This window comes from Uranotaenia lowii, chromosome 1 (genome assembly GCF_029784155.1).
Source record: "Uranotaenia lowii strain MFRU-FL chromosome 1, ASM2978415v1, whole genome shotgun sequence".
In the NCBI taxonomy this organism is placed as follows: Eukaryota; Metazoa; Arthropoda; class Insecta; order Diptera; family Culicidae; genus Uranotaenia; species Uranotaenia lowii.
The window spans coordinates 13559319-13575742 of NC_073691.1; the positions used below are offsets into that span (position 1 = coordinate 13559319).

At 41.5% G+C, this 16424-nt stretch overlaps 2 protein-coding genes across 4 annotated transcripts in view; one reads left to right on the top strand and one right to left on the bottom strand.

The window, feature by feature from the left end:
- The window catches only part of LOC129742950 (uncharacterized), a 97896-nt gene that overhangs the window by 73501 nt on the left and 7971 nt on the right, over positions 1–16424 (top strand). The window lies entirely within an intron of this gene.
- Positions 2942–6701, bottom strand: LOC129742959 (protein phosphatase 1H). Of its 2 annotated transcripts, none has more exons than XM_055734905.1 (4): positions 6495–6701; positions 6279–6403; positions 5807–6146; positions 2942–5251 (listed from the first exon to the last, which is right to left on the bottom strand). In XM_055734905.1, exons 3-4 carry the CDS (start codon positions 5940–5942, stop codon positions 3528–3530), a joined length of 1860 nt encoding a protein of 619 aa, XP_055590880.1. In that variant the 5' UTR covers positions 5943–6146; positions 6279–6403; positions 6495–6701; the 3' UTR covers positions 2942–3527. The 2 variants fall into 2 exon arrangements, with proteins under 2 accessions (XP_055590880.1, XP_055590884.1); XM_055734909.1 differs by having other exon boundaries at positions 5807–6001; positions 6075–6146; positions 6279–6701.

Consider the following 16424-nt stretch of genomic DNA (forward strand, 5'->3'; position numbering starts at 1 on the left):
GGTAACTGCTGGAGTGAGACAAGGATGTATCCTATCACCGCTACTTTTCCTCATCGTAATGGATGAGATTCTGACTGGATCGATCGACTGTGCACCGAACCGAGGATTGCCGTGGAATCCTTTAACAATGGAGCAACTGAACGACCTTGACCTGGCTGACGATATTGTTTTGCTCACCCAAACACAACCGGACATGCAGAGCAAACTCGACGACCTCACCGAAAGTTCCAAGGCAGCAGGTCTCAAAGTCAATGTCGGAAAGACCAAGTCGATGGAGATCAATACAGGAAATCCCTCCAGTTTCATGGTAGCTGGGCAACAAGTTGAGAAAGTGGAGTGCTTCCAGTATCTTGGTAGCCAGATAACGCCTGATGGTGGTACCAGGAAAGACATCGAAACCCGGATCAGAAAGGCCCGATTTGCGTTTGCGAGTCTCCGAAACATCTGGCGGTCACGCCAGATCTCTCTACGAACAAAAATCCGAATCTTCAACTCAAACGTCAAATCCGTATTGCTGTACGGGTGCGAAACTTGGTGCACATATGCGGTGACGACGCGAAAACTGCAAGTATTTGTAAACCGCTGCCTGCGGAACATCATCCGCGCTTGGTGGCCTGGCAACTGGATCTCGAATGAGGAACTACATCGCCGGTGTCATCAAAGGGCGCTAGAAATCGAGATTCGGGAACGTAAGTGGAGATGGATTGGGCACACGCTGCGAAAAGATGAAAACGTTATTTGCAGAGAGGCGCTTGACTGGAATCCAGAAGGTCATCGAAGAAGAGGCAGGCCCAGAAACTCGTGGCGGCGAAGCCTAGCCGCTGAAATTCGAACTGTCGACGAGAATCTTGACTGGGACCAGGTGAAGACGCTGGCTCCGGATCGTCAACAGTGGAGGTCTTTTACCACGGCCCTATGCACCGGAGGATCGGCGCGGGATCATTAAGTAAGTAAGTAAGTAACCCGATTTTCATGTATCGGATATGATCCGTAAGTGCTACATGATACTATGTATCATATTGTTATGTAGTTCTCAAACCGAAAATAAATCGAATAAAATAAAACACCCCCCCCCTCTTACACGCATCGTCAAATCGCATCGTTTGGTACCAAATTTGTGATCTTTCTTGTGCACAGACTTTTTTTTCCAAATTGTCCAGATTTTTTATCCTCAACACTTGGCATCCCTGTTTGTCGCGGAGCTTTTAGCTTTCTAATTGAAAACTCAATCAAGGAGAGTGTTGTTATTGCTGTTGTAGTTCAAGCAAATAATTTAAAAGCTCGTCATATGAATTTATTAAAAGGAAAGAGCAATTTTTTCACTGCTCTGATGGTTCGTGTTCGTAGTTAGAAAACTATGTGATTGTTAACAAAACTCAAGTCATTCATACCGTTTATCGCGATCCACCGGGTATCAAATTAAATGTTGTTTTATTGGATTTACTGAGCGTTCACTTTAGAGCTTGAACATTGAGCAACAAAACAGTGCTGAGATGAGTTTTTTAAATAAGGCTGTCATTTTGGCTTTGATAGCTCATTTAGGTCTCAGTTGGCTGTCGATTTAGGCATCAAAGTCTGTTCGAGCAGACTTTTTGGCAAAATAATACTAAATTTTGCTATCATGTACTTTAAGTTTTTTACGCGGTTTTTCCACACGGCTTTTTCACGCGGTTTTTCGGGAATTAATGCGGTTTTTTAGGCGGTTTTCGGAATTTAGCTGTATTTGAGAGAAAATATTCTATGTGCTTTCCAGCGGAAAACACTTTGAATCTTTTTGAGACTTGAGACCTTAGACCTGAGGCATGAGACATGAGACCTGAGACCTGAGACATGAGACTTGACCTGAGACAAAAAAAAAGACCTGAGACTTGAGGCATGAGACCTGAGACCAGATACCTGAGACCTGCGACCTGAGAACTGAGACATGAGCCATGAGCCTTGACCTGAGCCAAAGGGCATCAGACTTGAGACTTGAGACCTGCGACCTGCGACCTGAGACTTGAGACTTGACCTGAGACATGAATCATGAGACCTGAAACTGATACCTCAGGTCTCCGGTCTCAAATCTTATGTCTCATGTCGTAGGTTTCAGGTCTAAGGTCTCAATTCTCAGATCTTAGGTCTCAGGTCTCAAGTCTTATGTCTTTTTTCTCAGGTCTCATGTTTCTTGTGTCAGGTCTCATGTCTCAGATCTTAGGTCTAAGGTCTTGAAGTCAATATCATGTCATTGTCAATGTCATATTATACCATTTATGTCAGGGTCTTCCTGTCCCAATCTCAAGTTGTTTTTTACACGGTTTTCCGCAATCAGTGCGGTTTTCGGGAATTAACGCGGTTTTTTAATAAGCGGTACGTATTACCGCGTAAAAAACCCTCACTGTATCTGCATATGTGAAGTTATCATTTTTCTCGAATAGTGATGGTACATTGCCAAAATTTTGGTCTAAATTTTAATATGCGAACAGCACAATTATGCCATGGAAGTTTAATCAAACCACGTTTTGAAACCGTTTAAAAACGAAATCTGATAGCTAAAGATGCCACTTTTTAGTGTCGAGTTCAGCAAAAATTTGACATTTTTGTGCCTCAATAAAACTTTTTGAAAAGCTGTTTAAACATGGTTACATTGAACCTTGAATGAAATCCATATTAGGTTTAACAATGCCATGCGCATATTAACAAATTGGCAACTAAATTTTAGCTGTGTACCCCCCAGTCCCCCTCCCTTTATTCGTACAAAATAATACCAAATGATAGCTAAATTTGTTACAATGTTTTTTTTTATCGAAAAATGATTCTGTTTGGAATCCATTTTCAATTCAGATTATTAATTCCCCCCCTCTTTTCGTGGATTTTTTTTTTTAATTTTTCCTTGCCACTCAACGGATCTTTCTGTGGTGGAAGGATAGGATTTTTCTCAAAAATGTAAAACCAACCACGATGAGGATTTTAAATAAAGGATTTATTAATTTATTCTGCTTGTATCTTCTGCATTTAACTATGAAGTAATGTAGATAGTTGAACTGTTTCAGCGGGGACTCGCTCTTGCTATGTTTGTTTGTCTTTCACTGCAAATGTTGTGTTCCTGTCTGCCTTCGACAGCAAATCGTATCCCTACCCATATGGATTACTATTTGTTTCAATTAACTAATGATAATAGTTTACTTGCTGGCTTTGTTTGTTTTTGTTTTTTTTTATTGTAGACTGAAAGTTCGCTAGCTTAGTGCTCTTATTGTATTGGTTTTAATATTATTTTTGTAATTAATTCATTAATTATCTTGTCTACATCAGCTGGGTTGTGTTTATCATATCAAATATAGTACTTTTTTCTCCATTCCAATAGGTTATTTCGTCTACTGTAAAACTGAGTTTTCGCTGCAAATATTTTAAAATCACGTATGGAAATCGAGCGAAAAGAACGTAGATAGAAGGGAGGAGTAAAGTTGGGGGATAACATAATTACTCAACAGAATAAAACATTTCGTAGTCGTCCGATAGGCGGTGAAGACCTTCTTCGTGACTATTAATTAGGGTAAGCTAGGAAGCTCCTTTGGAGTGTCCGGTTTGGTTGCGTCCACCGGTTGGTTCTCGACTGCAGAACTACTTTCGTCGACCGAAGACGCTTCTTTTGATGAGTTTGTTTCAGCAAGGAGCTTGGATTCGGATTCCGAGGAAACTATCAGTTCGCTGGCAGCGATCGCTTCTTCGATGGTTTCCGATTGATCTATGGAGGGAGCTTTACCGATGCCAGCACCGGGCGTGATCGAGACCATTGGTTTGGGTGGAGGTTTCTGGATCGAGCGTTTCCACTCGAGATACTCCAGATAGTACTGATAAACTGGAACGACGATCACGGAGATGTCATCGACGGTGGCCGCTGCCCGAGAATCGGCCAACCTCCAGTGGCCATTGACGTTTGCTCGGCCCCGAGACTTGGCAACCAGTTCCTGAGCGGCCATCGTGTATCGGTGACGTTCCGTGGGAAACTTTTTCAGCGTTGTGAAAACTGTATTCGCTACCTTCTGCGAGTAGGTCACATCCCACAGCCCATCGGTGGCCATCACCAAGACCCCATAGTCTCCGTCGCAGTTGTCTGCATCCGGATCGCTCTCAATTGTGCTAAGATCTATACAGACCACATCCGGGTGGCAACTGAGGAACGGTTTAATCGGCAGTCCACTACCGAGAGCCTTCAAGTCATGATCGCCGAAGCCCCGAGTCACGCCAATGGTTCCCAGAAGTCGACTTCGTTTGCCTTCACCGGTAACGAGCGGCATTTTCAAATCGTCCCGAGTCAAAGTTTTGTATGTCCAGCCCTTCATCGTGCCCTGTCGGTAGAGTATACGGGTGCCCAAATCTTTTGTCATCGGTTTCTTGGCGTATTCCATGGCCACGTATTCTCCGCCCATCAAGTTGGGATTCAACTTCCCTACCGATAGCAATCGGGGTCGTTCCGTTTCTGGTGTGTGGTCAAATGAGCAGGGTTCAGCATATACCATATATTCGTCCTCTTCTTCCTCCTGGATTCCAACCGGAGCCGCGTCTCCATTAATACCCTCTTCGTGGAAACTTGGCGGTCGTGAGCAAGTCCCATGTGGCAGCTTCTTCTTATGAACTCGTTTACACAAAATTCCCCTCGAGTCGCCCGCATTTGCCACAAACAACTTACCTAAGATAAACAATGCAACCAGTGCCGTACAACCCCCGGCATTCCGGTACTTATCCCGATCCTCCGCCAGCAAAGCGTCCATATCTGCAAACGCGGCCTCCAGAGCACCCACAATCAACTCATCCTTCGAGACTTGCTTGTGGAACAGAATTGGATGCGGCAAGATTGCATTCAATCCAACACCTCCCCGGCTCGGTTCCTCTCCCTCCACCCTTGGCATCAACAAATCAATAATATCCACCAGCTTTTCATGCAAAATGTGGTGAAACTGATTGGAAGCCGCCAGCGCAGCCCCATAGCCCGCATGCCCATCGTAGATCCCGTAATACGTATACGGCAGATCGTGATACTGCCGGGAAGGGTGCGAAAGAACTTGCCGATGAAATGCGGCTTGGTCTTCGTTCCACTCTGATTTGCCAGAATTGACGCACTCGGCGTAACCGGTGTTCCAAGGTAGTAGCGAAAGATCCCGCGGTACGATGATCGGTCGCACGTTGTGATCCGCACTGGCCTTCAGCTCGTCGTACGTAAGCAGCTGCAGAAACTGGGGCCTGGCGTACCGGAATTTTTCCGGTAGGTTCCCTGTGAATGAGAGAATCAATGAATTAAAAAAATACACAAACAGTAAAAAAATACACAAAATACACAAACAGTAAAAATCACATAAACGAAAATAAAAAAAATCAATTTTTTCGTTCAAAATTTATTTTCGTTCATAAAGTGAATTTTGAATATAATAAACAAAATGACGAAAACTACACAAGTATGAAAAATGAAAAAATCGAAATAATAAAAAGATGTTTAAAATAACTGTTTATTAAATACACAATTTAATTTAATTAAAAATTTAACTAACTTTAAACACCAAGAGGTTATTTATAACCCATATCGACTGTTTTAGCCAATTTTGCGAAAGTGACACACCACAATCAGCCGAGCTGCAAAAAGTGCTGTAATACCAGTTTCCTAGCGATAAGCGAAAACCCATACCTACATTCGAAAATTCCCCCGCACCATGCCATATGGGGCTATGTGTAATCAATGTTTGTGTTTTTTCCCGTTCTCGGAAATTCAGTTCGTTCTGCTCGAACTTACTTTTAACCCCATTTTGACGATAAAAACGAAACATTGCCTCACCTTTTCCCCCATGGTCGTCGTGATGATGTCGATGACTGTATCCTCCACTTGATCCATGTCCACTTCCGGTCGACGGTAGCGCCGGAATATCCGGTCCGACAACCGTCAGCACCCGGTTTTTGAGTCGATTAAACATCGCGTCCAGTTTGGCGGCCGATTTTTATTCGTCCTCCTACGTTTTGAATTCCGGACAATCTGTGAGACCAGTACGAAATTTGGAACAAAATTACTCCTAACTCCAATATCACGAAATGATGATGATGCCTGCCAACAATGTTGCTGCGGCCAGATTCAGTCCATCAACGGTGCCCCCCAATCAATCGGCCGGGCTAATTTTCTCCTACAAGAAGAAAACAACAGACAAAGAGGGGTAATTATTTTTTCCTCCATTCGATGCGGATAATCGACCATGAACATAGGAAAAAAAATCTCTGAAACATTGAAGGAGAAATTGGTCCGCGGACAATCTTACCATCGAGCAATCCCGGGAACACGTTTCCGAAAATTGTATCTGAATTCGATTCAATAGGTCAAATCCGATAACAGCTTTTCCCGAAGGAAACCGATTTTGGTTACATGTTTTTCATATTTTTCACTCTGTTATTTTTCCATTTTTGTACGGTAGCATAAAGAGCAGAAAAAAAATCGATACTTGTTTCTCCGTATGTTTGTTCCGAGAAAATACCACCTCGACTGGAAGCCTTATGCACTTCCTTAACGTTAGCGGTGAACCATGAAGGATCTTGCTGCTTGCTACAGTAAATTTTTCTACAAATTCCTACAATTAATGCTGTTGGTCGGAAAAAAATCTCGGCACTCACGAACTGCTGTAATAGCTGACTGCGATGATGAAGCTGACTGGATGCGGATGTGTTTTGGGTGTTTTGATGGGTTTCTCTTCCCTTGCGCTCGGTTTCTCTCTTTTTTCGTCGTTCCCTTTCCGCGATCTTATTCGTCCGTCTGGTCATCGCAAAACTGTCAGAAAAAGAGAGGCAAAATGGAAAGGAAAAATTAGAACTGACAACGTTTGTCGGAATTGGGTGGCTGTCGGAGTTTCATTAAAAACATCGAACAACATTCAGTTTTGCCGTATCTCTCAAACACCACGGAAATTTTAGATTTGAGATTCAAAATTTAGGTTCCAAATTTAGATTCAGACTCCAGATTCAGATTTCGATTCATAAATCGAATTCAAATTCAGAATTCCAATTCTCAATTCAGATTCAGAATTCCAATTCTGAATTCAGATTCAGAATTCCTATTCTTAATTCAGATTCAGAATTCAATCGCATATTCAGAATTTAGATTCGCAATTCAGATTCAGAACTCAGATTCAGAATTCAGATTTTGAAGACAGACTTTTCTGATTAAAAATTTAGATTTAGAATTGAGATTTTTGAAATCTGATTCAGGAAAAAACTGATTTTTTGATTTTATTTCTGAATTTTAATACTAAATTTGATAAAAGGGAAGAAATTTAAAAAAAGTTTACAAATCCTGGGTTGGTTTTATATCGAAAACTCTTTTTAGTCCCGTGCACTCTCTGAAGCCACATTTTTTTATTAATACTTGTTCATTTCCTTTCCTTTTCTAAGTTTTATAGACCTAAACTCATTTTTGATTTTTTGCAATGGATTGCTACTCACCTTTACCCTTTTTTATACAGTGAAAAGATAGAAAAAGATAAATATTAAAGAATTAAACGAAAATCAATATAATACTATCTATAACTAAAAGCTTTATTTTTTTTTAACAAAAATAATAAATCAGACAATAAATGGCAGCCACTATTACGGCTCCCCCTCTACTAACAAAGATTAATAAGTGATCCACTCGACAAAATAAAAACTTTATAAGTAAAAACGCCTTAATAAACAAACCTATGATTAAAAAATCAATAAATGGAAACCCGCATACTAAAAAACTATATTTCAAATAGTCACTACGATACATCTACGGCTTCAGAAAAGGTGATTGTCTCTGTAAACGTAGCTATTATTTTAAACTTTACTTCGACAACGATAAGAACTTAAAATTAACGTAATTGTGAATAAGTGATGGTATCTGGAAACGTGAATGAATGGTTTAACGATTTACTTTAATTTTATTAATAGTCGTAAAACTGTTCTCGAACCATAACGCAACGCGTTCATGACGTCTGTCAAACTCATGTAAAAAATGACCGAAATGCGGGTCAGAGATGCCAGATGATTAGAGAAAATAATCTCAGCATAGATTTTTGAAAAAATCTTTTAGACAAAAAATAAATTAAAATTTTGATTATTGAATCGATAACATTTAGCAGCATTATAGTGGATGGTGGTCAAATGTTAGATACAAAGCTACAATTTCTCATAAAGATATCTACAGGAGCTTATGATATTGTTCTAGATTTTACCACACCATGCTATCCACAATAAGCTTTTAGCTAAGTTTAATACATCGGTTTCCTAAAAAAAATTTTTTTTTGTTTCTTTAATATGATAAATTCACACATCTATATATTTTAACGAACAAAGATTCTTTAGGTTTGATCTTTTCGAGCATTATGTTATTCATCTCTTAAGGTGATAAAAAGATAAAATAAAAAATTAACCCAACTATGTAGAACTCATTGCTGTTTGAGTTTAGGAAATATCACTTCTACTTTCGTTTAATTAGTTTTCAATAATAGTTATTTAAACTCTATGTCCTTGGAACATGTTTAACGCATACCACGGCAATTCTTATTTTCTTCGCGTTCATAACTTTTCGCGTTCACTATGTCAGACAGATCACATAGTGCACGCGAACGTGATGCGAACTGCGGTTGAGCTGTCAAAACCTGTTCCTATCCATTGAAATAGCATTGAGCATAAATATTGAATGCATTTCCTAATAAACTTTTAAGATTTTTTTAATTAATAGATTTGTATAGTTTTCGGAAATAAAAAGTAAATAATCGTAAAAATAGCTAAAATTGGCACCACTGCCCCACACCGGCTGCACCGGTGAAAAAAGTAAACAACAAGTAGGTGAATAATGGCGATCAAGCTGCTGGGATTCCCGCGGCTGAAGCAATCAAAAGCCAGCGGCATCAGGAATTATAAACTTCCGGTAGGTTATAAAACAGGTGATAATGGTATTTAGATATTCATAATTTCAGTTTTGTTATTCTAGGAATGCACATCTTTGGCCAACCAGGAGAACTCAACGTTGAAAGCAAGTTGGTTTACCATTAAAAATTTCTCGAGCAGTCCCGAAAATTCCAGATGGTAGCGTTCCAAAAGCACCTGTGCCGGGTTGGATGTCTACGAACGAAGAATATATTATATCTAAATATGATGAAAAGCAACCTCAAACGTAAGTAATAAAATAAAATAAAATGTAATGGCATAATTTATTATGAAATCCGAAATCCCCATATTTTTACATCTGCGTGCGTGCTCTTTTCGAGCACGATTCCCAGAACCGTTTGAATGAACGTCATTTCAAATCGTTTCACAACTGTTACTGTAAGTGTTCGGTTACAAGAAAACATTTAGAATAACTGTAACGGAAACAGTTTGATTGTCCGAGTATGTTTTCCATGAGCGTTTTTTGGATTTTATCTTAACTGTGTGCAGAACAGTTCTTCCATACAAGTGGTTTAATAGTTCTAAACAGTAACATAACTTAACGCCATATTCAACAGACCGTCGTTTTGGAATTCAAGTTAAGTGCAATGTTTTTTATGGTTTCAGATATCATTTTCTAAACGTTTTTTTACACTATTCCTAAACGTTTTATAACTACTACAGGAACCGTCTTGTTACAATATTTTCGTATTCGGGAAATGAAAAAGGACATCTGTTTCTACCGGTTCCGAAGTTTCGGACTTATATTCAAAAAATCAAGTCTAGGTTTAATTTCCGTTTAATAATCCGAACAGGTTACTAATTGAATATAACTTAAACTTTATTGCAAGCGACAACGGGATTGATACGGAACAAAAGTATGGATAAAACTACTGCGCGCGTATACTGATAGGTAATGACCAATTGGTTGATATTTTTATTCTCCCTTTTGTGCGGATGTTCGGTCAGCCAAACAAACTGACCAAGGGTACTTATGATTCGACAAAGGGGATGCGCGCAATAGATGTGGCGAAATCTGGTGTGGCACGATTACACCCAGAACTACAATGTCTAATAATTTGTGCGAACATACCGGCCGCCTTGAAATACCAAAGAATTTCAATAACTATTTTAATTAAAAACTACACTTTTGAGATCCACGTTCTCTGCACGCTGGACTCTCCGATGGGTGGTGCTACGATGACTGCTGCTTGTATGGACGACAGGGTGTTTCAGCTCGACGCGCCGGAACCTGCTGAGAATAGACGGATAAATGTCCGAACTGGACGTGGAAATATGGAGGGTACTTAACGGAGGGCTGCTGTGGGGTGACAGGTCCGACCCGTCCGATCGCGACCGCGCCACCCCCGATTGCTTCATAGCTGGATCCCGGCTCAGACAAATGGCGTCTGGTTGCACAATTGCAACAGATGGAGAGTTACAAAAAACTGGATGGAACGCTACCGGTCTACACCGGAAGCACTGGCTTGGGGATGATGATAAATACTACGCTGAATGTCACATTTGCTACTGCTGCTGTTGATGCTAGTGAGCTTATGGTTGAAATAGGATGAGGAGTTCCAGCACGATGATTCACAACCTGTTAAGGAGAAACGGGTAAGTGTCCGTAATGGACTCTGGTATTGGATGGTTACTTAACGAAGGTTAGCGGTGGGGTGACAGGTTCGACCCGTCCGATCGCAACCGCGTCACCCCTGGAAGGCTTTGGTGCTGGAACTCTGCTCAGACTAGCGTCGTCTGGTTGCACACTCGCAACACTCGAAACGGAGCAACTGGTGCTCTGTTCACGATTGATGACTGCGATGGATAATCGATGCGAACTCAGCGACGAACTGGATGTTGTACAGGATCAACATCAACGAGTACACAAACGACGAACAGGAACAACAGAAGAGAAGTAATGAGCAGCAACGGTTGGGCGTAGTAAATGGAGAAAGCTTAGTCATCTGACTAAGCAGAAACTGGTGAATCGCAAGTTTGCTGAATGCTCTTGGTAAACTTGTTGTTTTGGGAGTGGGTAATCGAAATTGGTGCATGTTGCAACCGGCCGCCGACACGGATTACACCGTCAATTAAACGAGGGTTTGGCATTTGGGTGGATGATTTGTACTTCAACTGGCAACCTTTTTGTAAAACCCTGGACGTTTTCTGTTGTGGAACAGTGCCTGACACGATCCAACCGAAAACGGAATTCTGCAGGCTGGGACCATGATCTGACACTTTCAAACGACCATCGGAAAGCAGATCGTAGAAGGCCTGAGCACCAATAATGAGATCGATTTGTCCATGCTCGTGAAAGTTGGGATCAGCGAGGACTAAATTCTCTGGAATACTGCACGGAACACGGCTGACTGGTGGAGTAGTTGTTATCTCAGGAAGCACGTTAAAAGTCATCAAAGAGCCAAACGAAGATATTCTCGAGCAACGGGGAAAAACGGATGCCTTCACTTGCTGTTTCGAGATAGTTGACCCACCAATCCCATGGACTGTAACGTTATCGGAGGAACTCTGAAGCTTCAAACCTTGGCAGAATGTCGTAGTAATGAAGTTTAACTGCGAGCCAGAATCTAGCAAGGCTCTGGCTATCCGGAAGTTTCCAGATTGATCCAGGATGCGAACAACGGCCGTTGACAGAAGAACTTGGTGTGGTGGTGTGTGTACTTGTGATGGATGTCCAATTGTGTGTTGGATGTCGTCAGAGAAGTCTGTAGAGTAGTCTGGCATTTGTGTTACTGTGAACGATGAGGTGGTTTGTGGTCTGGAAAGTGTGCTAGTAGAAGGGATCGGTTGGGATAACGGAGATGGTGGTGGGGATTGCGAAGCTTGACGTACTGGTGGTGGCGAATTCGTATGGATTTGCGAGACGGAGGATTGAGGGTCTGGATGCAGCAATGAATGATGGCGCGACCCACAATGACGACACGAGCCTCTGCTGCAGACACGAGCCACGTGACCGGGAGACAAACAGTTCAGGCACAGACGAGCCCTTTTTACTAAATCATCGCGTTCTTCCACTGTACACTTCAAAAACTTCATGCATCGGAAAGCAGAATGAAATTCTTCACCGCAGAATGGACATCTTGAGGAAAGTTGAATACTGGGATGGCTCACCCCGAAATTCGATCTGTTGGACTGGGAATCTGCTGCAGTGGATTGATGTGCTAGTGTTTGCAAAACAGTACAGTGATCTCTCAGGAACCGCATCAAATCCTTGAAATTAGGCACCTCTCGGGAATTGTGGTACGTTTCCCAGTGGCGCAACGTCAACGGATCCAACCGTGCACATACCATGTGCACCAGTAAAGTGCTCCAACCGTCGGAAATTCGCCCACTTTTTTCAACATCTGTAGATTTTTCTCAAAATCACCAATCACTTTACTCAGCCCGTCGTAGGACTCTTTGCGCATCATTTCAATTTTGAAGAGCGCATCGAGATAGGTTTTAACTATGAGTTTCCGATTTTCATATCGGTTTGCCAAAGCAGCCCATGCTATTTCATAATTGGCTGCTGTGATCTCAATCGAGCTCACCTCTTGAAGAGCTTCTCCTGTCAGTGCGGAACGTAGGTAGGTGAATTTGTCCATTGCCGTCAACTGGGTATTAGAATGGATGAGACTGTCGAAGGAATCCCTAAATGTTATCCACAGCTTGATCTGCTCATCAAAGCTCGGCAGAGATATTTCGGGCAATTTCACGCGTGCCAAACTAGCCGATGGCCCGATCCGCTCCTGGGTACTGGTTGTTGATGCTTGTTCAGCATGTTCGGATCTGGTGGCTAATGATTGAAGGTGCAACAGCTCATCCTTGAGGTTGCAGTAATCATCCTCTTTCATCATCGAAATACCGTCATTCTCTTCGGCCCGTGCGGTGATCAACGCCAACTCCTGCTCAGGATCTTCTGCCCCGGTCACCTGGTCAGTCTGCAGCTCGATTTCCGCACGCACTATCTGAAACTGCTTGAACGCATCGTCTAAACGTTCTATGCGTACGCCGATCAGTTCACTTCTAACTGTATTTATTTTTGCACTTGCAATAAACTGTCGCACTGTCTCGAAAACGCGACACTGGCTGCTTTCCAACTTGTAAAGTTCTCTTAGATTGCGCATAATTAAACCTTTCACTTCATATTTATCGCAGTTTCAGCTAGGCTGCCACTTTGCACTGTTAATCACTGATTTCCACTATGACAGACCGCTGTAATCAACTCGACGTCTCGCAAAATGGTAGCTCAACACAATTACCCCAGCTGACTGATGGGCCAATGTCAGCAATATTTCTACAACCGACCCACTTTAGTTCGCACGGATAAAGCTGTTCTAAATTTCGTCCTTTTTATCCGGAAATCCACATACAGTAAAAATGCCAGACTGTGGTGTTTCGTGCAACTACCCCCCACAGACTCTCTTAACACACAAAGGAATAGAAAATGGTACTTAGCTGTAGGTGACGATGATTGGTAGCAGGACTAGCTGCGATGTTCCGACGACTGTAGCATAAGCCACACGGTATTTCAGCCCCAAATTAGCTTTTGCAACTCAAGTTATGTGCACGTTTTTTATGTAATATCGCAACACTTTTTTTGATGTGTGTTCACAACAGTACACTGTACGGGTTCGATCAAACCACACAGCATTCGCCAGGTCACTCTAAGCCGCTACAACCCAAAACCAAGTTGCAATGCCGCAAAATCGGATGAAACTGGCTCCCGACGAAAATAAGTTCGGGAGGGTTTTCTCAAACTTGAGAATGAACGTCATTCTCACAACTTAATTTTGGGGTGCTGTCATCCGCGCAGATTTTTTGTCTTAGATACACTTTTAGAAAGGGCATATAAATATGAAATAAATAAAAAATGATATTTCGTAAAAAATATGTATTAAAAAAATAACTGTTTACTGCAGCCTGACATCTTCTTTCATGCTGATTATAGATACTACGTGTTTTTTCGGCCGGTTGTCCATGACCATCAAACTTTTACCGCAATACTTGAGGCCACAGACGTTGATTGAAAAATGGCAATTTCATATATGGGTTCCTTCTCCATTCTGGAGAATGATGAACATCCGCCGCTGTAATTATTTTTTGCCTTTCCGGCCAAAGCTACGGGTAGCTTTTCCTGCTTGTTAAGATTTTGGTCATGGAGCATTTCGAAATCAGTGTTATTTTCTGATTGACCCTCCTTCTTCCAGATCCTTGATATCCATGGAATCTTCGTTATAGGAATCGTTTCCAGATTCAGATGGTAGATGGCTATTCCCGAAAAAAAAAAGTCGGGGAATATTTAAGCAAAGTATTGCATTGGTTTCTTACAATAAGATATCCTACCTTTACGAAAAAACTTCCGGACAAAACAACCACTGGTTTCGCTGGTAAATACCTATTGCGTGATGCTCTTCCGGAACTCCGAGCCGATCGGTTATCAGAAGGACAACTACCTAGCAGTAATGGAAATTAATGAATCATATAAAATAAAATCGAAAAACTATCCTACCTTTGCAGATTTTATTCGTCTGGTAGCATCCGCTATCGAAATTTAAAATTTTGGAATTCGTTTCTCAATGGTTCCTTATTCCGTCTTAACAATCCAGGTTCGCTAAGCGACGTGCAAACTTCTTGGAAAGCTTGTCTATACCGATAGGTTGCGTTGGAGGATTTTTTAAAAAATTTCAAATCCTCCGGATGTTTTCTCTGCAAACACAAAAGAAATCTTCTTTGACAAAACGATCCCTTCGTCCGGCAAATCAAATTCTCTGTAAGTGAAGGGTGGTCAGTGCTGGGTAGTGCTGGTGAATCCATGAATTAGAAAGGAAAATTGATATCAATCTTGCTTAAAAAAAAAAAAAAACAGTTTTTTCGCGATGCCCTTCTTGCTTGGTATGAAAACAAAACAACAATTTTTTTGAGGCAGTCAGTTCAAGCCGCGAACTTTATTTTTGGGGTGTTGACAGCAACCCAAAATTAAGAACGACTGCTAAACTTTGTTTTGATGCGCTGGCGTTCTTAATTTTGGGTTGTTATTATTCTGAGTGTACTGTTGGTTTGACGCACAAAAACGCACTTTTTGGCCAATTTCTGGCGGATTCTTCCAAAGAAGCAGCGACAGATCGTGGGAGAAAATGTTTTTAACCAGAATGGCTCACTTATGTAACCGAATACACTTGCCCACGATGGGGGAACCACAGAGAACAGACATACAAGCTAGTCCACAAAAGTTGTGTAAAAATCCCAACACCCTTTTTGAACCAATTTTTGTCTTTTGGCTGGGCCACCAGATGTCTCCAAACACACCAAAGAGAACTGTCAAAACAACGCTGACTAAGTTTCAGTCAGTTTTCTATAGGTCGTATGTGCTGCTTAGCATGCTTCAAGAAAATCACTGTTGAAGTTTCGTTCGAAACTGGATAAACGAACATTCATGATGTTGCATGAAAAAAATAATCATAAAAGTTAGATATCATATTTTTCCTTCAAATTTGTTAGAAATACATAGTTTTAAACAGCTGGATGCTAAAGTGATATGTGGAAGTCACCCGCTTTGAGATGCCTAGAATCAATACCTACTGCTGGGTTAGACTGATCGTCAAGAATGTTCTTGTATTTGACTGGACATAGGTGATGCATTTTCTTATACCGTATTTGTTTATGCCGAGGCATCCACTAGTGTTGCACTGGTGCACCACTAGGTGCTGTCAAACTGTTTGTTTATTCGGACGGTGTTGCACTGGTTTTGACCTGGTGTTGCACTGCCATCGGGCGGTGTTGCCCCGAAAATTTTGTCAGTGTTGCGAGAGAGCGTTTGAGTGAGTGAGGTAGCAATACACTGGCGACGGTTTATGTTTGTTTTTGTCGGGTACGGTGGACCACTGATCGAGGGGAGAAAACAAATACGGTATTACATAAATTACTGTCCAAGAAGTGCGAAAACTTAAACCGAAGCTGTTAGTTATCTTAACTGTCATAGTAGTGCAAAAATAAAGAAAGTGAAATTTCGCCCAGTTAAAAGTAACTCTGATTTTGGCCCTTATTCTGCGCCGCGAGTGACGTGACGATAGTCGACTCACCCAAGTCACACTATTCCAGTAGTCGGTTTAGGTGAGGAACGTCACTTCGGATGAACTTTGTGAGTTCTTACCCTATTCTGGTAGTCACCGTGGGTGAGAATCGTCGCATTCGGGTGACGATTTTAGGTGACAATTGTCGGTACCTTTTCAGGTGGTGACGAGATTAAAATGGAATGAAAAATTACAAAAATTACAGAAAGCGGAGTTGTTAGTTGTTAAAAATCCATCAAAATATTTTACCTAGCATGTTTTTAGCTTAATTTATTAATAAATTTGTAAACACAACGATGATCTCTTTTTACGAGAAGGGTTGGAGTTTAAAAGAGTTGGTTTTATCTAAGGGATTTTGGCTACCAAATCTTCCTTGGCATGCAATCTTAACTGTTGCCACTGAGGGGATGTACACTGAGGAGATGTACACGGTGCGAGTTTTCAGGTCCA

What these genes read in the sequence shown, in the direction of transcription:
- LOC129742959 (XM_055734905.1), bottom strand. Translation starts at nt 5,942, where the DNA reads ATGTTTAATCGACTCAAAAACCGGGTGCTGACGGTTGTCGGACCGGAT. An exon ending in CGACGACCATGGGGGAAAAG is followed by an intron (nt 5,252 to 5,806) that starts GTGAGGCAATGT and finishes TCTCATTCACAG; the next exon opens with GGAACCTACCGGAAAAATTC.